The 23,963-nt window shown below is 42.0% G+C and overlaps 1 protein-coding gene across 6 annotated transcripts in view; it reads left to right on the plus strand.

The window, feature by feature from the left end:
• prdm16 (PR domain containing 16) overlaps positions 1–23,963 on the plus strand; it is a 173,412-nt gene that overhangs the window by 125,855 nt on the left and 23,594 nt on the right. For all 6 annotated transcript variants that reach the window (XM_029435764.1, XM_029435758.1, XM_029435759.1 and 3 more), the window contains exon 4: positions 21,558–21,698. In XM_029435764.1, the coding sequence (XP_029291624.1) occupies positions 21,558–21,698 (141 nt within the window). The remainder of the gene's footprint in view (positions 1–21,557; positions 21,699–23,963) is intronic.

The raw sequence follows: 23,963 nt of genomic DNA on the forward strand, positions 1-23,963 counted from the left end.
AATGGATCACTTGAACATGCACACGCACACACACACACACACACACACACACACACACACACACACACACACACACACACACACACACACACACACACACACACCCATGAACACACAGTCTGGTCAGAGGGGCCTCGTCTTCTTATAACAAGGCCTCTCTTACAGTATGTGCAGCCTGGCCTGTCTGGTGCGTTTAAGGGGCCAAGTAAATCTGTCATTTTAGCCCCTGAACATTCAGTCACTCACACACACACAGAGCCTGCAGCTGGAAAGCATTAGGCTGTCTCTCGCTCTCTCTCCCTACACCAGGGATGATAACCTCCACCGCTCGCCCTCTGTGATTGGAGAACCATTTATTTTAGCCATTAACAACATATCTGTTGGCCCGTGCGCTAATAGTTGAGAAGACAGAGAACCTTTAGTGTTAAGGTGAAAGGAAATGCTTGTCTTCTGTCTGGAAGTTTAGCTACTGTATCCTTCAACTGCATGTTCAGTGTGTGGAATGTGTGTGTGGGTGTGTGTGTGTGTGTGTGTGTGTGTGTGTGTTCACCTGTAGAGCTCCATGTATAATATGCATCTAACTAATACAAACACCCTCCTCTTCATACTGCCTTTCACTGTAGTTTGGTAGTCAAATCTAAACTTTTGGCTGTCTGGATTATGATGTCACTGGCGTGCGTCTGTATGTGGACTCCTGGTGCCCCTCTGCAAACATGTCAGCTTAATTTGTGCTGGCGTCTCGGCTGTTTCACAGATCCCCAGGTCTCACTAACAAACTGTCCAGTTTAGATGGCTGGTTATCACACACTGAGCCTCACATATTAGTCTTTATTTGATACAGAGCAGCTTTGTGTTCGCATGAACTTGAACATGAACGTGCATGAACACAGCGCCTACAGTGCATATGAAGGGACACTAAAGTGCACAAAAATTAGAGAATAGAAACAATTGGGTGTAGTGAAGTGGATGTTAATGCACTCAAGTACTGAAATTCTGTTTCGTGTGACACACAGACACACAGACATACAGCCAGTAAACAGACGAAGTGGCTTAAATATCAAGACAAATCCACCTCGATAGAAACGCACGCACGCACACGCACACGCACACACACACACACACACACTAACCTTGGATAGTATCCAATAGGCAGAGCATGGCTGCAGAATGAGGTGTAGATTATAGAGCTCTCTGTGACAACCAAATTGTCACTTCCTGCATAATGCTGCTTCAGGCTTTCACCTCCTGCCTTTAACTCTCTCTCTCTCCCTCGTAATTCATCTACCTTCTCCCTTTCTTTCTCCCTTTCTTTCTTTCTTTCATTCTTTCTTTCTTTCTTTCTTTCTTTCTTTTCTTTCTTTCTTTCTTTCTTTCTTTCTTTCTTTCATTCTTTCTTTCTTTCTTTCTTTCTTTCTTTAATAATGCATCATTATCATCCATGTTATCTGGACAAATATAGGAGACATTAGGTGGTTGCACACATGTATTGTCATTAGTGCTGAAAACACTGTATTGATTGTGCAGTCTACTGTAAGTATCGACTTCTTACGACAGTAATGGATTTTCGAAAATTTCTCCTGATGCCTTACATTGTATTCAAGTTCACCAGTCACACAACAAACACATTATTAATAATAATGTCCTTTTAAACAGGACATCTTGCATTGATTCCAACCTTTTTCAATGTGAGTCCAGTCGTGCTCTCTATGTGCTGTATTTTCAGTGTAGCAGAAACTTCCAGCTATGTCGTACTTAAAGTCGCGATTTAATGTCATTACACTTGTTTCTCTTTTTTTAGGATCACACACTTTGATCAGATAATTGGCAAGCCACTCAATAAGAGATGGTTTACCCGTCATCACTGACACAGCCCCGCTCTTTTCTGTCAGTCCCCACTCCATCATCTTGCATTGTGTACTTGGCTGAGACTGGGTGAAAACAGCAGGTATACACACTCTATAAACAGCTTGTCAAAAAATAATAAAACCCCTGTAGGTAGCCATGAAGGAACTGGTAACAATGAGCTCATAACTGTTTCCCAAATTTAGTTTTCAAAATGATCTGACATCAGACCTGAAATGAGGATGTTTTGTTCCAAAAAGGGCAACTGAAGTAAAGTTTTGAGAGCAACCGTAATGTCTTGATCATCTGTCCTTTTCGTTTTGATGTGATGTCATTCTCCCGCAGTAACCTAATAGTATCCCTTCAGGGTACATCGCCAGCATTACAGACTGGATGATAATACCTATAAATACACCCAGCAGCAGCAGCCAGGCCCTGTCTGTCTATCTCTACCCATCTCACCATTTTGGAATGTATGACCTTAAATAGTCATATAAGACATTTTAGCACTGACCATTTATGTCCAACCTGTACTTAAATTACATAGATTTCAAACACCCTTTGACTTCTAAGTCAGCAATTCTTATAAGGTGTTATGCTTTATGTTACTTCTTAATTTGTTCAGAAGCCTTCAATGTTGAGCTTTGGGGGTTCGTTGTATTTTCAATATCCATTCAAATCATTCTAGTTCCTATATATTCCCTCTGGTGTCGGCTTCTTTCCTGCTCTTTCGTCTGTGTTTTCTTCATTGTTCTCTTCATTAATCAAAATCTGTGTGTGTGTATGTGTGTGTGTATGTGTGTGTATGTGTGTGTGTGTGTGTGTGTGTGTGTGTGTGTGTGTGTGTGTGTGTGTGTGTGTGTGTGTGGGGCAGGTGCTCTCTCTGGGGAGCTCTCTTGGCCAGAATAGAATAAGGATATGAATATAGGATGTGTGCCTGTGCACCTGCAGAAACTGTGACAAAGACCACACATGCACACACACACACACATAGATGGGGAGGAAATGCGAGATTCCATCTTACATCATCACTCCCTCAGACAAAAGGTAAAAAATGTAATTAGGAAACAATGTCAAAGCAAGTTATTAATGTGTCGATCTTAAATTCCTACAACTCGTCTTCAACCTTATCGTCTGTTTTGTATCATTGGAAATTACATTTCTTTGAGTTTTGGATCATCAGTTTAAGGATGTTATTTTGGGCTCTGGGAACCTATAAAACTAATTTTGTAGAAAAATCAATAAATAATCAATGAATAAAACAATAATGATAAATAATTGTTAGTTTCAACAGTTTCCCTCCATGTTGAGCAGAATCAGCACCGTCCCTGGAGTACTGTAGTGTACTGCTGCATCGCTGTATGTTATCACAAGTGTTTAGACAGTTGGGCAGTAAATAGACTGCTCTAATGGCACTGAACTCACACACACGCACACACACACACACACACACACACACACACACACACACACACACACACACACACACACACACACACACACCTTGGTCCTGTTGTCCTCCTCCCGAGGGAACTGCGGTCTCCATTCTCTCCCGCTGGCTGCTGCAATGACTGTGGGGTCGCGGGGTCTCCCAGATAAGACCGCAGGGGTTTTGTAAAGGCAAGCTTGACTTTCAGAGCACAGGAAGGAAGGATGAATAACCCAGAGGAAAGGAGGAGAGTAGGGAGTGAGGTCGAATGAAACTCCAAACCATCTGCGCATCTGATAAGGCAGCGCGCACTAAGGTGAGCGTAAAAGAGAAGGTTAGCAGGGAAATGTCAATAAGCGCCCAGAGAGAAGAGAGTTAGGAGCTGGAAGGGGAGAAAGTGAAACAGGAAAAAGAGAAAAAACTGAATCTATCAAAGAAAGATCATGCAACAGAAAATATGAGAGGCTGAGGGGAACAAAGAGAACGGAAGAATGACTTATCAATGAAAGACTACAGCCGCAGAGTTGAATAGGTGATCTTTGACACGACACAATGCTGCTTTGAAATGGAGAAGTTCACAATCATCGGAAAACACTAAAAAGATTTACACCCACCACGCTCGCCAATAGCCTCCTGACTGAAATGTGTTGTAGTTTCTGCTCATTGACGTATTGAGCGGTTATGACAAAGGAAGTGTGGGGGACCTCAGGTAGCTCTGTGTGGAACCATTGATTTTCACTGTCCACATAGGGCCGTTGATTGATAGTGCAGCGCTGGAGTAATTAGATACATTCTCAACCAGCATCTGAATACACACACACTCAGAAGAGAGTGGAGTGAGAGACGGGTGCAGGGTGAGAAGAGAGGCAGTATGAGGTAATAAATATGTATCTGCCAAGTTTAAACACTTAAATCCTTAAATTGGTTGCTGGCGTACAACTAAACATCATTTTAAAAGTATTATATTTTTGAAAAGTGTGATGTGAATATTGGAAGGAAAGCAGGAATTAAAGTTTGTGATAAAAGAAATCTAAGAAAAACATTTGGCTTAAAGATGTTCTCTGCCAACTGCCTCTCTGTTCAATATGGCCTGACCCGTGTGCCCCGTTGTCATAAGCTCAGTATTTATGGAGGTGACGTGAACCTAAGGCCAAGGTGGAGGGCTTATTTTACAGATCTTGCCATAAAACGTTCAGCTTGAAAATATAAGAGACTTGGCACGGAGACTTGACTACCTTTGGGATCCTATTGCAAATTGTCCTGCTTTAAGTGGGGATGGACAGGATGTGCTCCGAAGAGAGATATGCAGGAGGGGGTATAAAAGACACGATGACACACAGACACACAAAACCACCCGGACGCTTGTTGACAGACACACAAGTCCTGTAGCAGTACGCTGGTGTAGGACGTGAGTCTTAAGGCTTTCATTTCTTTTTCTTTTTAGTAAATATATTCATTGGTGATCATTTTTCATATCAAAACAACTGTGTAACTGGATAAAAACATTTATATGACACACATTTGGGTTCTTTTATGTACTTATGGTACTTTGGGGCACATTTTTCTATACATGTCAATTGCTTTTGCCAGTTTTCATCTTTACATGTCATTTGCGACGATCGTTTGTGATGTCTTTTGAAATAATAATATAATTTGTGGCTGTGTTTGCTGCTCTTTCAAAACTGAACTGTACAGCAGCTACAACATTGCTTTGTGACATTTACACTGGATTTGTAATGGACCCTTTACATTTATCCTTTGTGTGTATGGACAACTCAGGCCCGCTTGTGTCAGGATAAACTACCATGTTGAGCTGTCAGGCACAGCTCTCATCCTCTCAGATGCCTCTTTATAACGTTATTGTCTCTGTTAAAAGTTGATGCTGACATTTGACATTTAAATAATGATGGAGTCAAAGGGCCATCTTGGCCACTGAGCTGGAAAATGTTACCTTTTAAGAGGCATAAATCAGGATTTGGGATTTTCCTCCAGGAGAGAGCAACTGTTTACTTATGAAGACGATGTACGCTGGAATTGAGCAGAATTAGTGGAAAGTGTTGAAAAGCACTGCAAAGTTGGAATGTTTGCTTCGTGAATGAGATGAGATTTCTGACTCCATCATGAAGCCCAAACCTCTCCAGAGCAGTAAGGACTCTGAATGTGTCTTTGTGAGTGGGCACACACACACACACACACACACACACACACACACACACACACACACACACACACACACACACACACACACACACACACACACACACACAGACACACGCCAGATGTCCATTTGGCCTTGCAGATGATCTAATTTCAAACAGTTTCTGAACATCTATGCTCCAGCTATGGGACTTTTTATTATATGCTATCCAAAACACACATATTCACATACACACTCATATTCATTCATCCATTTATTTATCTATCTTTATCTTTAGCTAAACATTTGCCTTTTTTATCTCATGTTTTTCAGCAGTTTTCAATCTCAAAGTGGAAAGGCATGATTGATGTATCTGATGGAATGAGCATAATACTGGCAAACTCTGGATTGAAAAGTGTATGTAATGTATTATACTAGGAAGTGTTACTCTACCTGATCAAGAAATTAACCTGAAATGACTCCTCCAATGGCAAGTCAGAAGTCTTCTTCAAACTGCATTCAGATTGGATTTCCTGCGTTCCCACGCTCTGTAAAATGATCACATATTTAGATCCTGTGCTGCTTTGAGACTCTGTACAGACATTCCCTAGTTATCATTCAGCTCTTCTTTCATTAAAATGTGATGCACAGGGGAGATAAAGCATGCATGCTTTAAAGCCTTAGAGAATTTTACATGGAGGGACTTTCCAAAAAAGTCAAAACCGAGAGGTAAAAAATATCAAAATCAAAATATATTACATCAGGCAGACTGTGACTCTGACACCTTGTTTTGGGGTTATGACATGCAGGCCAGAGATTGTGTGTGTGTGTGTGTGTGTGTGTCAATGTGTGTGTGTGTAGGAACTTGAGTTTAAAAGTCAGCAACTTCGTTTTCAAGGGCTAAACGATCTCATTCCCCCGCAGTATCACACACTAACACATATGCACACACCCGAGGTCACAATCCAAATTCTGTGACTCGTTGGCCTTTCTCCCAAATGAAGCGTTCCACGGATCAGCAAGCCCATCAGCACTCCTCTTTGCTCAAATCTCAGCAATTATATTTGACATGTAACATCAATAATCTCATTTATTTTCTTGCCCCCCTTTCTCTGACCCAACCAACCACGCACACATAAACACAGAAGGGTCTGCCCACTCCCATTCTCTTATCTGTGTCTGCAGGAAATGTGAGCCACGCAGCATTCGATAAAAACAATTTTTTGCACCATTGATCCCACAGCACTTGTTTCTCGCTCCTGTTTTTTCTCCTCCTCCTGGTCCTCCTCTTTGAAAATGATATTTCTGGAGGTTAGTTGTTAAAACGATGAAGTAAATGTAAGGAGATGTCAGAGGTTTTATAAAGAGCAGCAGGGAAAAGACCATGACGATTCCTACTGAGATGAAATGAATCGCCAGAGGAGAAACACACCCCGGGCACAGCCATGAGGTCACTCACAATGTTCCCTACTGTACTCTCACAATTCACATCCATGTACAATGTCCATTTGTGTGTGTGCTTGCAGGTATGAGAGTATAAGAGCCAGTGCACATCTGTTTGTGCCTGTGTTCCCATGTGGACACTGTTGGCATTGTCTCCACTGAGTAAAGAAGCCATGCAGGTTCAGTGGGTGCCACTTTCAGCTCCCTCCACCGCAGTGCCACAGATCAATATAGCTGAAGTCACCCACTTCCACACACTCGGCCTCTGTAATCATTCCCTTCACTGTGTTCTGCTTCACTCCCTCCGTCGGCCAGGTTGTTGTTTATCCTATTATAGCCCTAATTGCCATGCTTATGGTAACCTTTCTTCAGCTTGCTACCCCCTGTACTAAACTAATGGGTAATGGCACAGGAGGTCTAATGCAACCAAGCTAATTTGGCTGGCCTTATATGCCCACATGGACACCTCAGTGTAGCACAATGCCCGCGTCCATCATTCTCTTACACTTTTTTTTCTCTCTCTTTCTCTATGTGGCTTTCCTAGCTTTAGCACTCTGCGCTGTGTGGCTCGGAAGCAGGTTGCGGCTAATGAGTAACCTCACTGCTCTCAGTGCTATGGCTTTTTAATTAGTGTCGCGGTGCTAAGTGTCCCACATGGACCCTTCCCAAACCCCCTTTCTTGTCATCCATCACCCACTCCTTTTGTTTGCATTTCATTTACATATATGCACCAACCTCAAATTAGCTAGTGACTCGTTAATTGCACGTGTGGGGAAGTAAATGGATGGGGGTATGGTGGGGTAGAGGTGCAGTCAACATGTTTACTTCCTAAATACCCCCAAGGACCACTGAGCTCCAGCACACGGGGAGGTCATAGTGAATACGCCCTTCAGGCTAAAAAGATCCATTGTGCTGTTTGAAGTAATTAGTACGACTAACAAGCTCAAGCCCACATTAATAGAGATATACTGTACACACATACACACACACACACACACACACACACACACACACACGAACACGCACACACACACACGCACACACACACATACACACACACACACACACACACACATATGTACATACATACACAGAAATTAATTAAATTGTGTTCATTTTATTATGGTAACACAATACATGCAAACATTTATGTTTATGATGCCTTCAAGTACTGTAATACTGCTAAAACAAATGCAAAGAGTTACACAGTTGCCGGGACTGAAGGAAATGTTTTTTCTACATTTGGAACGACCACACCCTGTTCTCTTATTTCTTCAAATTAAAAATACTTTCTATTGACTTTACAAAGTCTATCAAATTAAGTCTGCTATGGTTGTATTGACTCCTTTTGGCTGAACTGATCGATAGTAATAATAATAATAAAGCAATAATATATAATGATGTCTAAGTGCTGAGCGATGAGACGCTCCTTCAATACACCTTAAGTGTCCTCAGTGTTATTGATCATACTCAAACAGCCTCGTAGATCAACACCTATTTACTGGCATCACTTTTATTCATTTTCCTTTTGTTGGGTGAACTTTTCAATTTTTTATAAAGAAGAGAAAACAAGACACCATGGAGTTTCAAGTTTATCTTGCAGGTTTTGAAGGCAGTTGATTGACTGATAAATCAACAGATAATGAAAACTTGAAAATCATCAAAGTTGGTTAAATTGGAGGTTTTTGCCCAATAGAAACTATTTGTTTTCAATTATATCTTAACAGACAGATAGATAGATAGACAGACAGACAGACAGACAGACAGACAGACAGACAGACAGACAGACAGACAGACAGACAGATAGATAGATAGATAGATAGATAGATAGATAGATAGATAGATAGACAGACAGACAGACAGACAGACAGACAGACAGACAGACAGACAGACAGACAGACAGACAGACAGACAGACAGATAGATAGATAGATAGATAGATAGATAGATAGATAGATAGATAAACTGTAAATGGATTTAAGCAAAAATCAAAGACATTGTCTGCTATCCAAACGTAAACAAATGTTTCTTGCTTCTTTCTATGATCCACTGTGCATGTACCTGAGCATTTCCCTGCTTTAAGAAACACAGTACATTGTATTTGCGTGATATATTTTCAATCAGCCAACCTTCAAACAGCACAATGTGTATTCTCAAGAGAATAACAGTAATACCGTGTTGTGTCCTTTTCCTCTTTATTTGTGTGCTTGACGTCTTGTCCACATGACTGTATCCAACTGCCTCACTGTGTGAGGTATATTGTTGTGTTGGTTCCCAATGTTGATTGGCCAATTATGCCTGATTGTGTTCCTTGAGGGAAGCATTCTCCAAGAGTTGTTAGTGATGGCCAAATTATGCCTTAGCTTTTAATGTGACCATGGGGAGCCCAGGACCACTCTAAAAAAGTTTTTTGGCCTTTGCGAAGCCACAAGTAACTTGTAGTGACAGCATTATTAGTCAAAGGATAGTTTGAAAGTCATTGTTATTTGCTAGTGTGACTTTAATGGCGACTTGAATGCCGTGGGCCATTAGAGCTTTAATGAGAAGTTTCCAGGTGGGACTTAAATTGCGCCCTTTCTCTGTCCTTCATGACCCCTCTGTACACCGTTAAGCTCTGTATATGTAACTATGCTGTAGCTTTGAGATCAGTTATTTCACTTGCACTGAAATGAATAATATATAACTACAATTTATGCTTACGTAAAAACCCCACAGTCCTTGCACAGATGTACTGTATGCAATCGCAAACACACACATTTACTATATTAAGAGTGGTTACCCTCTGCAGTTTTGGCATATCTCATAACTAAGACTTAACTCTCAAACACATGAGCACATCAAGGAGAGTTAGAAAATAACTCTCATGTGCATCAACTTGCTTTTCAGCTGAGTGTGATGATGGACTGCTGCCTGTGTTCTTAAGCCACAGTGCTATTAGGAGTCTCATCAAGTCTCAAGCATCAAGTCTCTAAGGCTGCGTGTTGTGCAGTGCAGATGAGCGGGATTGAATGCTCACCGGCAGCTACAGAGAGGGTGTGTGTGTGTGTGTGTGTGTGTGTGTGTGTGTGTGTGTGTGTGTGTGTGTGTGTGTGTGTGTGTGTGTGTGTGTGTGTGTGTGTGTGTGTTTGATGAGCTGTAAAGAAAAGGATGTAGTCTGACATGCTTGAAGCATTAATAGAGCAATATGTTGTGTCACCCCCCAGTAATTCCCCTCTGTCTCCTTACTGTGTGTGTGTGTGTGTGTGTGTGTGAGAGAGAATATATGTGTGTGTGATTGATGACACTACTAATGGTGCGTCTAAACACTGGCAGCCCAGTTATCTCTTATCTGACAGGGGGAGAAGGCTTGTGTCAACAGCTGCTCCTCCTCCTCATTTATCTCTCTCTGTCCTTACCGCCTCTCTTCCTCCAACATTTCTTTGTCACAAATTAAACGCGCACGCATCGTCATGTATGATTGCTGATTACTTTTTATTTGCATGTTGAGCAACTCATTATTGTGTAAATGATTGATCAATGATCAGTCTATTTTTTTATTTTATGTATAATATATGAGTTTGCTGTATTTAATCTTTCCTGTATTTTCTATTTTTTGAATCTATTTATTTACTTATTTTGGCATATGGTCTGTTTTAAAATAAAAAATATGTTCTTCTAATGTTTAACTAAGAAAAGTAATAACCAAAATAAAAATAAATCAATAATAATAACAATTTAGTCTATCAAATGTAAGAAATACAAATGCCCCGAAGTCGAAGGGAATGTCTTCCAATTTCCTGTTTTGCCTTAAAAGAAATCACATTCGTAATGAATCAATACAATTGTTTAATTGACTTTTTAGCACTATTGTATGTTTTGCGGGGGATTTCCTGTTTAGCTCCACACTTCACCCATCCATTTTCCTCCCTCCAACCTCCCCGCTCATCCATCGCTACAACAGCTGCCCTGCAGTTTCCAATAACTTCAAGGCCATAGGAGATAGGAAGGACCTCGTGCCTCCTTGTGCAGCTCCACTATGGGCCCCATCTCCACCATGGGCCTTAATCACTTTCATGGGCCAGTTTAGCCATTAGCTTCTCTGAGGGGGGCCCATATCCATCCATCCCTCCATATATCCTGTCATACATTAAAGGGCAGATTGATAGCCATCAGCCGGGCCTCGGCCACTGACACACTCTTAATATTGTGTCTAACACAAACCAGATGACTGCAGGGCTCTTCTGCAACTCACACACATACACTCACACACTGCTACCCCCAGCCTATTCTACCATTTCCCTCTCTCTCAGGAGAGGGGATGAGCGTTCTTAATTAAATGTTGGATATATGGGCCTCTGGGTGGAGGTGGTCAAGCGGGATCCATTACCTGCACATTGGGGCCCTGCAGAGCAAGAGTTAGGGGGAAGGTTTAAGAGGACGAGATGGGGGCATGGGGGTGTGCAGCATCCTGACTTAAAACACAAATTAAGGAAAAGAAAGAAAAGGAAGAAGTAGTTATGGCGGTTTGAGCATGACGTGGTAGCTGTGAGCGCTAAAGCTAGGCCAGGAGGTGCTAGCCAAGATCTCAATAGCTGTATTGTGTTCACACTTGAACGCGGGCCAAAAACCCTGTGAAATATCAGAGCAGAGAGAGGGAGAGAGAAGTGTGGAAATGAAACAATGGTTTACACAACAGTGAAAAAGGTCTTTTCCTCTGCTTCTCGCCAGCAGGCCCGACACTCAGAGAGTAAGCTTTATTGGCCCTCCTGTCCTGGCTAGTCTCAGCCCCTGGTAGGGCAGAGGAGGGGAGGGCCGGGCCTACATGTGTGCAGACAGACGTGGAGCCTAGTGTTGGACTGATACACACTCAGATAGGCAGACCTATGTTCATCAGCCACACACAGAGCACAGATGAGAACACACATATTAAATTATCCTTTGGTAGAGATGAGAATAGCCAGATATTCTTCTAATCCTGTTCGAGGAGAGTAACACGTCTCATTGCATCACGTATGCCTCTATGGCTACAGCTAATCCTTCTGTGCAGAGCGACTCTCCTCATATCCACCTGGCAGAGTAGTCAAGAGTAAGGGTGTGTTCAACTTGTTCTCTTCGTTCTTCTACCACAAGGGAGATGAGGGTTGGATTTTATAGACACGTTTAATATGTAACCCAGTCACCTTGTTCTGGGTACAATGATGTGCAACATCAATAATCAATGACGCAGTGTCTCTTTTTTACATTTCACATTTTATGTTGTTTAATTTTCAGCAGTTGAACAATTGTTTAAGGTTAAAATTACATTTTCCCTTTAAATGTTTTTATTTCTCTTCACATCTCTCATATCAATGTTGATACCTTTATAATGATGAGGCTTTTCTTTGTATTGAGCCATTACAATCTTTTTGTCAAATTTGTAAATGTTGTACAAATGAATCTGGAGACCTCCCAACAGGATTAAGGCATGGCCAATTGCTGCAGGTGAGGAGGAGGAGAGAGGAGGGTGGTGAGAGGAGAAAGTGGAGTCTGGTTGTTAGAGTAAACTAAGAGTTCTGCTCAGATGGTTCCAATAAGTCCCGAGCCTGCAGCCACACAGGGGGTTCTGCCACATGCTGTCCTGGCCAGCTGCTGCTTTTTTCCGGCACCACTTTAATTGACAGTGCATTTTTTTGGCAGTTTGAGCTCTCGATTCAAACCTCCTGCACAAACCCAGGTGGAGCATGGGTGGTGATGATGTGAGAAAGACAGAGGAAGACTAACAGACAAAAGAAGAGTGTTGTCTATGTTGCTGGTTCTCTCCAGTTTGAACGTTTGGTACGTTTCTCTCAGCTCTCTGCTGTCCTGCCAACTCATTGATCTCATAGCACACAAGGACGCTGCAACTTTCTATAACGCAGGGACCAAATGAAATTCCAGCAGAAATTACATTTAAAGATGATGGTTAGAGACAGACATCTCCTGTTTTGTGTCAGTCTCCTGTTTCAAGGAATGAAGCAGTTGTTGGAATAAATGTTGAGGCCAACGTTGATTTGATGCTGAGCAGGAACTGACATGAAGAAGGAAAAATTCTCTTTTGTATTCATGTTGGGAACCCATGTTGTCTGGTTTAGATCACTAGAAATATGATTGTAAATGAACAGTTTTTGTCACTACGTTTCCATGTCCCTCGTTCTCCGCTTCTCTCTACCTCCATCATTCTCCATTGTATCACAAGAGGAAGTATTCCTTTATTCGGGTGTTAATAAATAATTGATGGTGTTACGTGCTCTATAAATTTGTACCAAGCACCACTTCCCTATTTGTGTTTGCACAGTTCCAGGAATTGTTTCACTTCCGATGTCAGTCGATAGAGTAGAGGTCAAGTTGTTTCAGTGTTGAATGCAAGCTTCCTCTCCCCTTTATTATTTGTCATTATTCTTGGCATGGATGCATTAGACTTGATTGATTTAGTTGCTTTATTTGAGCTCAGGAAGTTTTATTTAATATCTTTGTATTATATCCATTATTTGTGAACTTAGAAAATAGAAAGCTATGATTGCCGATATGCATTATACGCTAATCTGGAGATCCATATTTTACCCTCCTCATTTTAATGTTTCATTGAATTCGTTTTGGCTTGTGGAAATGTACAGATTCTTGTTTTTTTGCTCATTGTGACTTTACAAAATGAAAACTTGCAAAAACACACCTTATACATGCACATCTTTTCTTTTAAAAACACTTCAAGCACTGTGTAAAGTGTCGACATAGAGGTTTAACTGGGATTGTCAACAAGGACTTGTGACATCCGAAAACTTTGAAAAATCATTGTTATAATTACACAGAAATCCTACACATACTGTTCAGTACACACATTTGTGTTTGTTGGTTTATGTGTGTACTTGTGTGTGGACTCTTCTAGAGACAAGCCCAGCGGCACCATCAAACATTAGTCCCTGTAGCCAATAAACAACCACTTTGCTCACTGTGCGTTCCTACCAGCCAATAAACACATACTTTACTAACTCTGCCTCCCTCTCAGTTAATATTCAACTAGTTTACTCACTGTGTTCTCCTCTTGCGCCTCTTAACACATTTTTAAATATGTGATAAATGTTCTTCATTTATTGTTTGATTTCTTTAACAGAGGCCAGTATGAGAACATATTTCTCAGTCTGGCTCTCACTGAGTGTGTACTCCTGTTTGTCGCACACATAAGTCTAGCTGTTAGCCTTCAAACAGCACAGACAGAGTGTGTGACCCTGATGTACTGTTCATATATTTCCCCATTTACACTGCACCTGCTTTACTATAATGAGCCAATATATCTGCTCACTAATTGCCCTAAATACATATCATAAAGGCCGGCCTGTAAAAGGCTGTCCAACAGAAAAAAAGACATAGCATGATGGTAACCTCTGTGCACACATGTACACTTGTACACGGAACACATCACACATACATAAAAAACACACATGTAAAAAGGCAAAAACTTACACACATAAGGACACACAACACATATAAGATGGCATACACAAGCATGTGCATGTACACACACAGACACTCTTACACACACACACTCATCCAGCCTTTTAACAAGGGGCTGTAAATAACACAAAGCCATTTCATTAACGAGGTCCAGCCTCTTTTCTTTTAAAGTGTGCACACTTCCTGTTCAAAGTTACACTAACCTGGCAACCCAACACATGGCAACCTGCTCATTCAGATGAGCTGCAGGGGTGCGGAGGTGGACATGGTGTAAATATATATGTAATATATAAATACATAATCACTGGATACAGCTCATCTCCTGTTTTAAACAGGCATGTTAGCAGAGAGCGAAACTATTTATGTTGCTACTGACAATATGATAATGCAGAAATAATGACAAAGTCATAACTGCTGGCTTACTTCACTGAATAATAAGTCAAAATATATTTAATGTTGACCAAATTCAACAATTTTGAAATGAAATCATTATAATAAATCACCACATGCAGCCTGGGAACTGTTGTTCAAGTCTTACTTAAAGGGAAAGGTTAGATGGGTCAAACTCAAACAAAATTAGATTTGACTTCACAATGATTTTCTGACTGTGGGAGATAGACACTGGAACTTTTCACATGCTGTTTTCAGTGTGGCTCATGCACACTCACCACAAATGATAGCTGTGTGATGGCGACTGTAGAGACGCTGATTTAAGAGAAGCAAGTCGGGTCATTAGTGAGTCGGGCCACATTCTGACACTGCAATGCATGTAGACACACACTCACATCCACGCACACACGCTACAACCCAGATGGCTTTTACAAGGCCCCAGGCCCTCCCCGTCCTGCCTGCCTGGTTTTTAATTATGTCGATGGCTGCCCGGCCCAGATAAAATGGGTCACATTTAACACGCCTTCACTCACCTTCACACACACCACACATCCCCTCACACACTGCGAACACACACTGCAACACCTTGCATACATAGTACTAGTGATACAACTAACTCTCACACATGGCACAGACATGCACCTTCTTACAGTGGTATTCACATGTGCCTTTGACAGACAAACAGTAAATACGTCATATTCAACACAAGGGCTCTTGCCTCGATAAAAAGAAAGTGTGTGTGTGTGTGTGTGTGTGTGTGTGTGTGTGTGTGTGTGTGTGTGTGTGTGTGTGTGTGTGTGTGTGTGTGTGTGTGTGTGTGGATTTACAGCCTGTTTCCTCTTTAGCTGTCATTAGACTGCCAGACATGGCTACACAGGTGTACTATTACCAGCACCAGTAATTGGCCTTACCCGCACACACTACACATGTACACACATACACTTTTTTTTTTAAAGCCTCAATCTATACTCACAGTATGGCTCCTCCTGATGAAACACTTTGGCTCTGCTACTGATTCTCCTTATTTGGACTCGACATTTTCTAGAAAAATATTTGAAATCTTTCATTTGTATTTAAAGGATGTGTGAGTGACAGCTACATCTGTAATTTAACGAATCCAATTGTTTGATTGAAACTATTAAATGTGTGTCTTAACAAAAACCACATTATCAGCATGATGTGATGGGCTAATACTGTTGAAATGCATACAGTATGTCTTCTCACATTTAAGCTGTTTAAATAAGATATTTGAATGTAATTTGAATTTAGCTGGACAAACAAATTCTTGGAACCTACATTTGGCAGTTACTTTCGGTACTATAGTGTGCGGGTGGTTTGGCGTGTTTTTGTGTATTTACAGTACATGCATGAAAAGTAAAGGATTGAGGAGATGTTGTGGTGGCGACACACTATTTGGATAAGGAAAATGAATGAGTCATGCTTGATAAATACTGTCAACCTCACCATCAGAGCAGCGAGGAAAAGGGCACATTTTCCTTGATTGATAAATGTTACACTCATATTTCATATGCTTTCAATAGGATTTTGAATCAACTGAAATAAACTGAAGCCTTATCAAGGAGTATATCAACTCTCCTGCATCTGTTCTCACGTGTGGGTTCTACTACATCAATTTAGCACTTTTTGACATTGTGAAAGTGTGTGCACCGTGCTTGCATGTATTTTGCATGATATTTGTTCATTGGTTTATATACAGGTCAGCAAGATTTAGAGTTTTTGAAATGATGTTCAGAAAACATTTCAATGTCAAATTGCAAAAAAAACTGCATTGGAAATTTGATGTAGAAAAAAATCTTTAAATCTAAATCAATGTTATAAATAAAGTTTGTGTAAATATTATCAACCGTGAGGTTACACAAAGACTAATAAGAGCTAGATACTTCCAATAGTTTGTGTTTGCAACTTGCCTCCTTCTTCTTATCTTCTTATTCTTCATGCTTTTGGGTTTCACTGCTTTATTCCCTCATCATCTTCACCACTGAAGGTAATTAACTATGAATAATCTCTTTCTCTCTATTTCTTTCTGTCTTTAATTCTCTTTCTTTTTCCTTCCTGCTCTAAGCGAGGGTTTACTGACAGGACCCCTTGTGTGCCTGTCCACCTCTCACCTCCATACACACACACACACACAAATGTGGACGGACACACACTCATTTAGTCTGTTGAGTGATGTGGCAGGGTAGGGTCATCTCTGCAGGCCCCCATCCATCACACACAGGCACATGCACACGCACACATACATGTAAAAGTGCACAAACACATCGGAGGCTGTGGGGATCTGTACTCTGTCAGACGCTTTATTAGTCTGCCTGTGTGTGTGTGTGTGTGTGTGTGTGTGTGTGTGTGTGTGTGTGTGTGTGTGTGTGTGTATGTGTGTGTGTCTGTGTGTGTGTGTGTGTGTGTGTGTGTGTGTGTGTGTGTGTTGAGGGACCTCCCAACTGGAAACAGACCCTTTTCCAGAAAGGATACACACTCTCACACACACTTCTTGATTTCTTGTTAGTTGTCCTGCACCTTAATTTGCAACACCTCTAACAACCAGCTCCGCAGCCCACTTCACAGCCACTCAATCTGTCACTGTCACTGCTCTGTTTCCATGACTGGCCCTTTCGTCGGGATAAAACAGAGCGTGTGTGTGTGTGTGTGTGTGTGTGTGTGTGTGTGTGTGTGCATGTCATTTTTACTTTGAATACCATATTTATATTGTGTTTTTCTATATCTATGTATATACAGCTGCAGAGAGGGGAGGAAAGTTTCATTTCCACTTCTGCTCTTCTACCTGGAGAGATTTCATTCCAGGCTGCCCCCTTGCTGCTTCAAGGAGAAGTGCATGCATCCCACTTTCTCCATATTTTCACATATTCTTGATCTAGTAGATAGATTAAAAGCAATATCCATATTGCAAGGTAATCTCTCCCTTGTTTCTCTTATTTCTCTTTGGAACAACCTGTTAAATTGCCCGGCCACTTTCCCAGGACATGAGTAAGTGAACCAGGGGAGAGTCAGTCTTCTCTTTTCCTGTTTTCCACAGGCTGAATCCGAAACAGACATGTTTGTTAGACTTTAACGCAGATGGATGGCCATTGTTACTCGTCTAGATAACCTCTATTTTGAAAAAGGCAAATGCATATAACTGATCACTGCTTTGAAGTATGTACTACAGAAGAAAAGAAAAACCTTTGTCTATTTCCGAACACGGAAAACATGTATAGGCAAGTCAGCTACATTTTTAGACTTTTGAAACTATCACAGGCACATATACAAATACATGCATACTAGGGTGTGTTGTTCACACATGGAAACCTGTGGCAGTGCAACAAAGAACTAAGATTACACTTCATAAAAGTATTCCCTCAGAGATACACAATAACCCAGCAGTTATGTCTCACATGCTGAAAGTCTGCTTCTATCTTGGTCTCACGTCCAAATCACAATCACCACTGTGCTCCGAGCTGCCGTTTCCATTTTCTGCCCTCCGTCAAACAGAAAATAATATGTACCTTGTCACCAACGTCTACCCGTACAAGCAACTTTCCTCTACTAATTCAGCCCTGCATGCTATACACATCCATCAGATATAACTGGCGGAGGAGAGGGCATGCCGAGACATCCATTAAAGGTTCCTAGCTGTCAAAGGTTCCCCTTTGTGTTTTGAGGAGCGATATAAGTGTTGTGCTCTTATCAGAGCTTCCTGTGGAGTTTACTCTGCATCCTGTCCACTCAAAGCCGCTTCTCTTTCACTGAAGTCTTATTGTGTCTTGTGTATGTGTGTGTGTGTGTGTGTGTGTGTGTGTGTGTGTGGTGTGTGTGTGTGTGCGTGTGCGTGCGTGTGTGTGTGTGTCTGTGTGGTGTGTGTGTGTGTGTGTGTGTGTGTGTGTGTGTGTGTGTGTGTGTGTCTGTGTGGTGTGTGTGCGTGCGTGTGTGTCTGTGTGGTGTGTGTGTGTGTGTGCGTGCGTGCGTGTGTGTCTGTGTGGTGTGTCGACCTCTAAACTGTTATAGATGTTTATAATTGGCAGTTTGGGTAATAACTTTACTGTTCGCCTTCATTTACTTTTACAAATACATTTGGCTTATTTGGGGGTTTGTTAAAACCTGTGTGATTGTTTAATTGCTGTTATTTATTGGCCTCTTAAACTCTTTTTTTGTATTAAACTGGAATAATTGTGCAGAGGATGGATGATGTGGACACAAGACATCAGTAAATTTGCATGGAGAGTTGAGTTGGAAGTGAATTATTGATATGCCCAAATGAACCAAATGAGAATGAGTCAGTGCAAGAGGGTTATCGTTAGACATCAGTTGTTCTACAACATTTCTCTATTTAGTTTCTCTTTCTAGCTTCTAATCTGAAAGAGGAGAGAGAACTTCAGGGAGAAATGTTGCCTGGTTTGCATTGTTTTGTTGAAACCCTTTTGCACGTGGAGTTGATGATTTCCGCCCGGGTCCCTCTCCCCCCTCATGTGACGTAGGCAAGGGGGGAAAATGAAAAAGAAAGGTAAATAAACAAACAATCAGCCGTGGGCTTGTTCTGGCTCTCCTTCTCTGTTGCACCTCATTTGAAGCCTTATAAATCAGGCTTCCACCCGGAGACAGGGTGTTAGCAGGCCTCCCAGACAACACACACACATACACACACACATGTGAACATACAAAAACGCACAACACACACAGGCCTGCAGCTCATTAAGCCTGTGATCAGACCCTTGGGTGTGTATAGAGGGAGGGGGAGAACAAAATATGTGTGTATGAATACTACCCAATACGTAGGCATGGCAGTATATCCTACATGAGTCTGTGCAGCGTCGCGCTTCCCCAACCCCACCCCCCTTCCCACACCTATAAGGAATAATCCCACCTTGACTCCACCTGGATCTCAGTTTTTCTCCACGTGTTCATAAAACATGTACGATACCTGTCGCAGCTCCCCGGCAACGCCGTGACAAGTGACTCCGCCGCCTGCAGAAGAGATATTGGGTGGAGTAGTACGTGTGTAGGAGGGGGGGGTATGCCTGGTTAGTTTTCAGTGACTGTTTTCACCCATAAAATAAAGGCCTGGACTCGATCAAGCCGAGTGTTTAGGTTGTAAACTGGAAGCAGAAGAGGCAGTAGCTTTAGATGTGGAGAATGAGGAATAAGGATAAGATTCCGTTTTTATTTAAAAGCTCTCCCAGTGGACATTATCACATCATTGTTGTGTGACTTACAGACAATACATAACAGGAACTGATTTGTACAAACGATCTCTTTTCCATCTCTCACAATCTGCAAACACATTTACATAAGCAGCAGCCACAGCTTATATGTCAGGCTTGTGGAACAGGGTTTTAAAACATAGGTTATAGTTTTGATTATTTTAAGCCAAGCCACTAACTGGCATTGTTATTCTAAAGAAGACACATTTACTGAGGAGGGTAAACTCACGCCTTGGCTCGAAAGTAGAAAGATTTCTTGTACCTCAAGCTGTTAACTCAACTAAGCGGACACGCATTTTCCTGAAACGGTTGCAGTATTTGTACAAACAAGCCCATGGCAGTTCTTCCACACCTCCAACCAGACCCTTTACATATTTACTCACCAAACTTGGCACCTGCACCCCCACCCTCGAAAATACACCTTCTGCACGCGCTCACCCAGACAACAAGAACATGACCATTTACACTTTACGAGCTGGTAAAAAACCACGAACATGCCTTTAGAAAAGCAGCCAGTTAGAGAGGTTCACGAACTTTGCACATCTAAAAACGTCAGATGGTTTGTTGGTTCTTCTCCATCACACCTCGATTTCCTTCAGCCGACATTTGACTGTGATTAGGAGCGCAGAGAGTCAAGCTAAAGGTCAGCGCTGAACGCAGGCCGTGCTGATTGGGAGTTGTAATTAGAGGAGTTGCTCTGTCTCAGGCCAGTTCTCCCCAGAGGATTCACACAGGCTCAGTATCACAAGCAGTGCTGCGGCGAAATCGGAGCTTCACCACCAGCTTTTTGGAGAGGGTGGGCTTAGGGGCTTCGGTCGAGCTGCCCCCAGATTCACTGAAACATCTAACTCCACCACACACACACACACACACACACACACACACACACACACACACACACACACACATTAGAAAGGCAACATTTATGGCCTTTAAATCACATGCAGTGTCTTTATAAATCTCTGCAGTTTTATGAATGCACTGATTGTTGTTTAATGTTGGATCTTTTGTCACATGTGAGGACTTTCTCATTCCCTATCATTCAAAATGTGTCATAATGTACCATTTTGAGAAGAATGCAGTCCCATTTTTATATGCATACGTAAAACATTGTTAGTCCTTCCTGGTTTTCCCCTCACGTTTAGCCCCACAATAAGGCTCTTCTGCCCTTCTCCTCATCTTCTTTCACCTCTACCTCCGTCCTCCTTCATTCTCTGTGAAAGCGGGTAACACGAAACCCGTTTTCTTGGAGTCTCAGGGGGGTGTAGGGGTTACAAAGGGTGATCAATATGTGCCAGAGAAAGTCTTTAGACAAGTGAAAGAAGCCACAGTTTGTCTACTCCCTCCTCCTTTCTCCTCCTTTTCCTCTTTCCTCTTCTTGTTGTTGGGATTGACAAGGTTAGGTAGCCCTAACACCCATTGGCAAGTTGCCTCTGTGTGTCTTAAAGTTGACTGACATCAAACTCCTGGCACAGCTTTCTTACCCTGTTGTGCACTTTGAAAATGTTGCATTTTTAACTGCCCACAACCTCTTTGGAAAATGTCGTTTGGAAAAAACCTTCCATGTGATTTGATAGTTGACTGTTGCCTGTTGAGTGATGAATGTAAAAATAATAAAATGTTGTCCATTTAATATTTAACCTGTTGCTCTCCAACAGGTGGTGGACGAGATGGGCAACGTGAAGTTTGCGCTGGACACGGGCCCAGACGCCACCAGCAACAGCTGGCTCAAATACGTCCGCTCTGCCCCGTCATTTGAGGAGCAGAACCTCGCCGCCTGTCACCTCACCGGAGACCAGGTGAGTGACATGACAGAGATGTTCTGGTTGGATTTGTTGTCGCTATATGAGAGAAACAGCACTATTTTGTCAGCAAAGAAGCAATGAAGAGTAGCTGTAATTGCTTCACATCCACTAAGAGTGGACACTGGATATGTGTGATTCTGTGTGTGCACGCTGATGTGTGTGTGTGTGTGTGTTTACCATTGTAGTAGCAAAATGTGTGCGTGGGTAATGACCATGGAATGGCTCTATTGTGTGTCTGTGGCTGGGCCAGTTGCCAGTGTTGTTAGGAAATGACCGATGTAAAGAGGCTGAAGAATAGCCTGACACTCCTGAGTCCCTTAATGACCATTATCCAGGGCACGGTCTTCTTCTTCGGAGGCATCCGTTTCTCTCCCTTCTCTCTCTCTCTAAGGCATCGGATACTTTTGGAAAGATGCCCAGCCAGTGCCCATAAAACCCCAACTGCTTAACTAGGCCCTAACCCCAACCCCATGCAATGTGTGTGCCACAACTCACTGCTGCAATATATTAGGATATTTCTCTTTCTCTTTATCCTGCAGGGGCGGTTTTTTATGTTTTTGCTTTGCTGACTCTTGTCCCAGTTTCTATAAATGAAATACCAGCAGTGTTACTCTGCCATTACTTGACACACATTTCACTCTCAGTTCAGTTTGGACTATTATTACAACTCACATGTACTGGATATACAAGAAAATGCATCCAAAGGAGCACTGAGAATGAACATTTGTCAGCTCAAAACTAAGACAATGAAACAAACCATGAAAACATGATGGCGGTATGACAGTAGCCAAATGCATCCATATGACTTGCCTGTGTGTTTCCACATTCCTGTCACTCCACTCTTATTTGTTCCCTAATCCCTGCCTACATGGCTCTTTCCCCCTCCTGTCTCGGTCTCTAGCCGCCTGTTCCTCGCTGTCTTTGTCTCCTTTCTCTGTCCTCATGTCTTGATCTGCCACCTGTCACTCTGTCACACCGAGGGGACAGGCTAGTGTGTCCATTTAAGCTTCAGACATTAAGCCTGACCGATAGAGAGAAAGGGAGCTTGGACCAAGTGAGAGAAGGAACACACAGGGGCCTCCGAGATTGACAAGCACCAATTGGCTGGCAACACCAACCTGCCTAATCCTTTTAAGATTTTCACATCAGTGCCCCCTGCCACTGCCACACAATGTCAAAGAAAGAATCAGGGCACCGGTGAAAATTGTGGAGAATTATCAGACCCAGAGAGGCCACGTGCATTATTGTTTTCTGATGTGTTTTGCAGTTATTTGTACTTAGCAAACGGCTTTGCTTTTGTTTGCCTGACCAGTTGCTTGGTGTAGTGGCTCACAGGTATGACCCTATAATTTATTTACTAACACACACACACACATATACACAGCCACTCAGTGCTAAAATGTATAATTTAACAGACTATTCAGTGATTTTTCTATTCTTTTTTTTGTATGAGCATGCACAATGCATGAGTTTATGGAAATATGTGCACACGGGGCAAATTCAAATGCAGGCGGTAACCTTTTAAAAAGCAAGTGGATACTTTATTTGTTTATTTGTTTATCATTAATGATGTAAGATGAACAAATGTGTGCACAATCATGCATAATTTAGATATTTATGGTCATGCAATTATTTCACATTATTTTATATATTTGTTTCCATCTATAACATCAGGTGCAATAAATGTGCCGTGGATACAGTTTCTTTTGAAGTGATGTTGGTTCTTTGAGCATATCTGAAAAGAAAAATGTGTGTCTTTTTCATGAAGATGGAATACTATTTTGTGTAGGCATCTGCAGACAGTCACATTATTTTCTGATGTTAATCAGTCCTCAAACAAACAAACACACACACACAATTTCATCGTAATGCAATATTCAGGCACCTTAAATGATGGCCTAACAAAACAAAGCAAATCAACAGTTTCCCCTGTGTATGTGTGCCAACAATCGGCCAAAACTGGCGTGTAAGCGAAGCCCACTCAGTGGTTCTAAGGCCAAGTCACATCTAGTAAAGGAAACGGCTGAGAGAGCACAAGGGGTGGTGTGTGTGTGTGTGTGTGTGTGTGTGTGTGTGTGTGTGTGTGTGTGTGTGTGTGTGTGTGTGTGTGTGTGTGTGTGTGTGTGTTTGAAGAGAAGATGAACCTTGTCCACCTTCTTGTCAGTCCTTCATCTTTTGTGTTTTGGAGTGGAGGCCTTTCCAATGCTGTTTGATCTGCCGTTCTACTCTACCCCGGAATGGATCCAGTGTGTGTGTGTG

This window comes from Cottoperca gobio, chromosome 7, assembly GCF_900634415.1.
Source record: "Cottoperca gobio chromosome 7, fCotGob3.1, whole genome shotgun sequence".
Classification (NCBI taxonomy): Eukaryota; Metazoa; Chordata; class Actinopteri; order Perciformes; family Bovichtidae; genus Cottoperca; species Cottoperca gobio.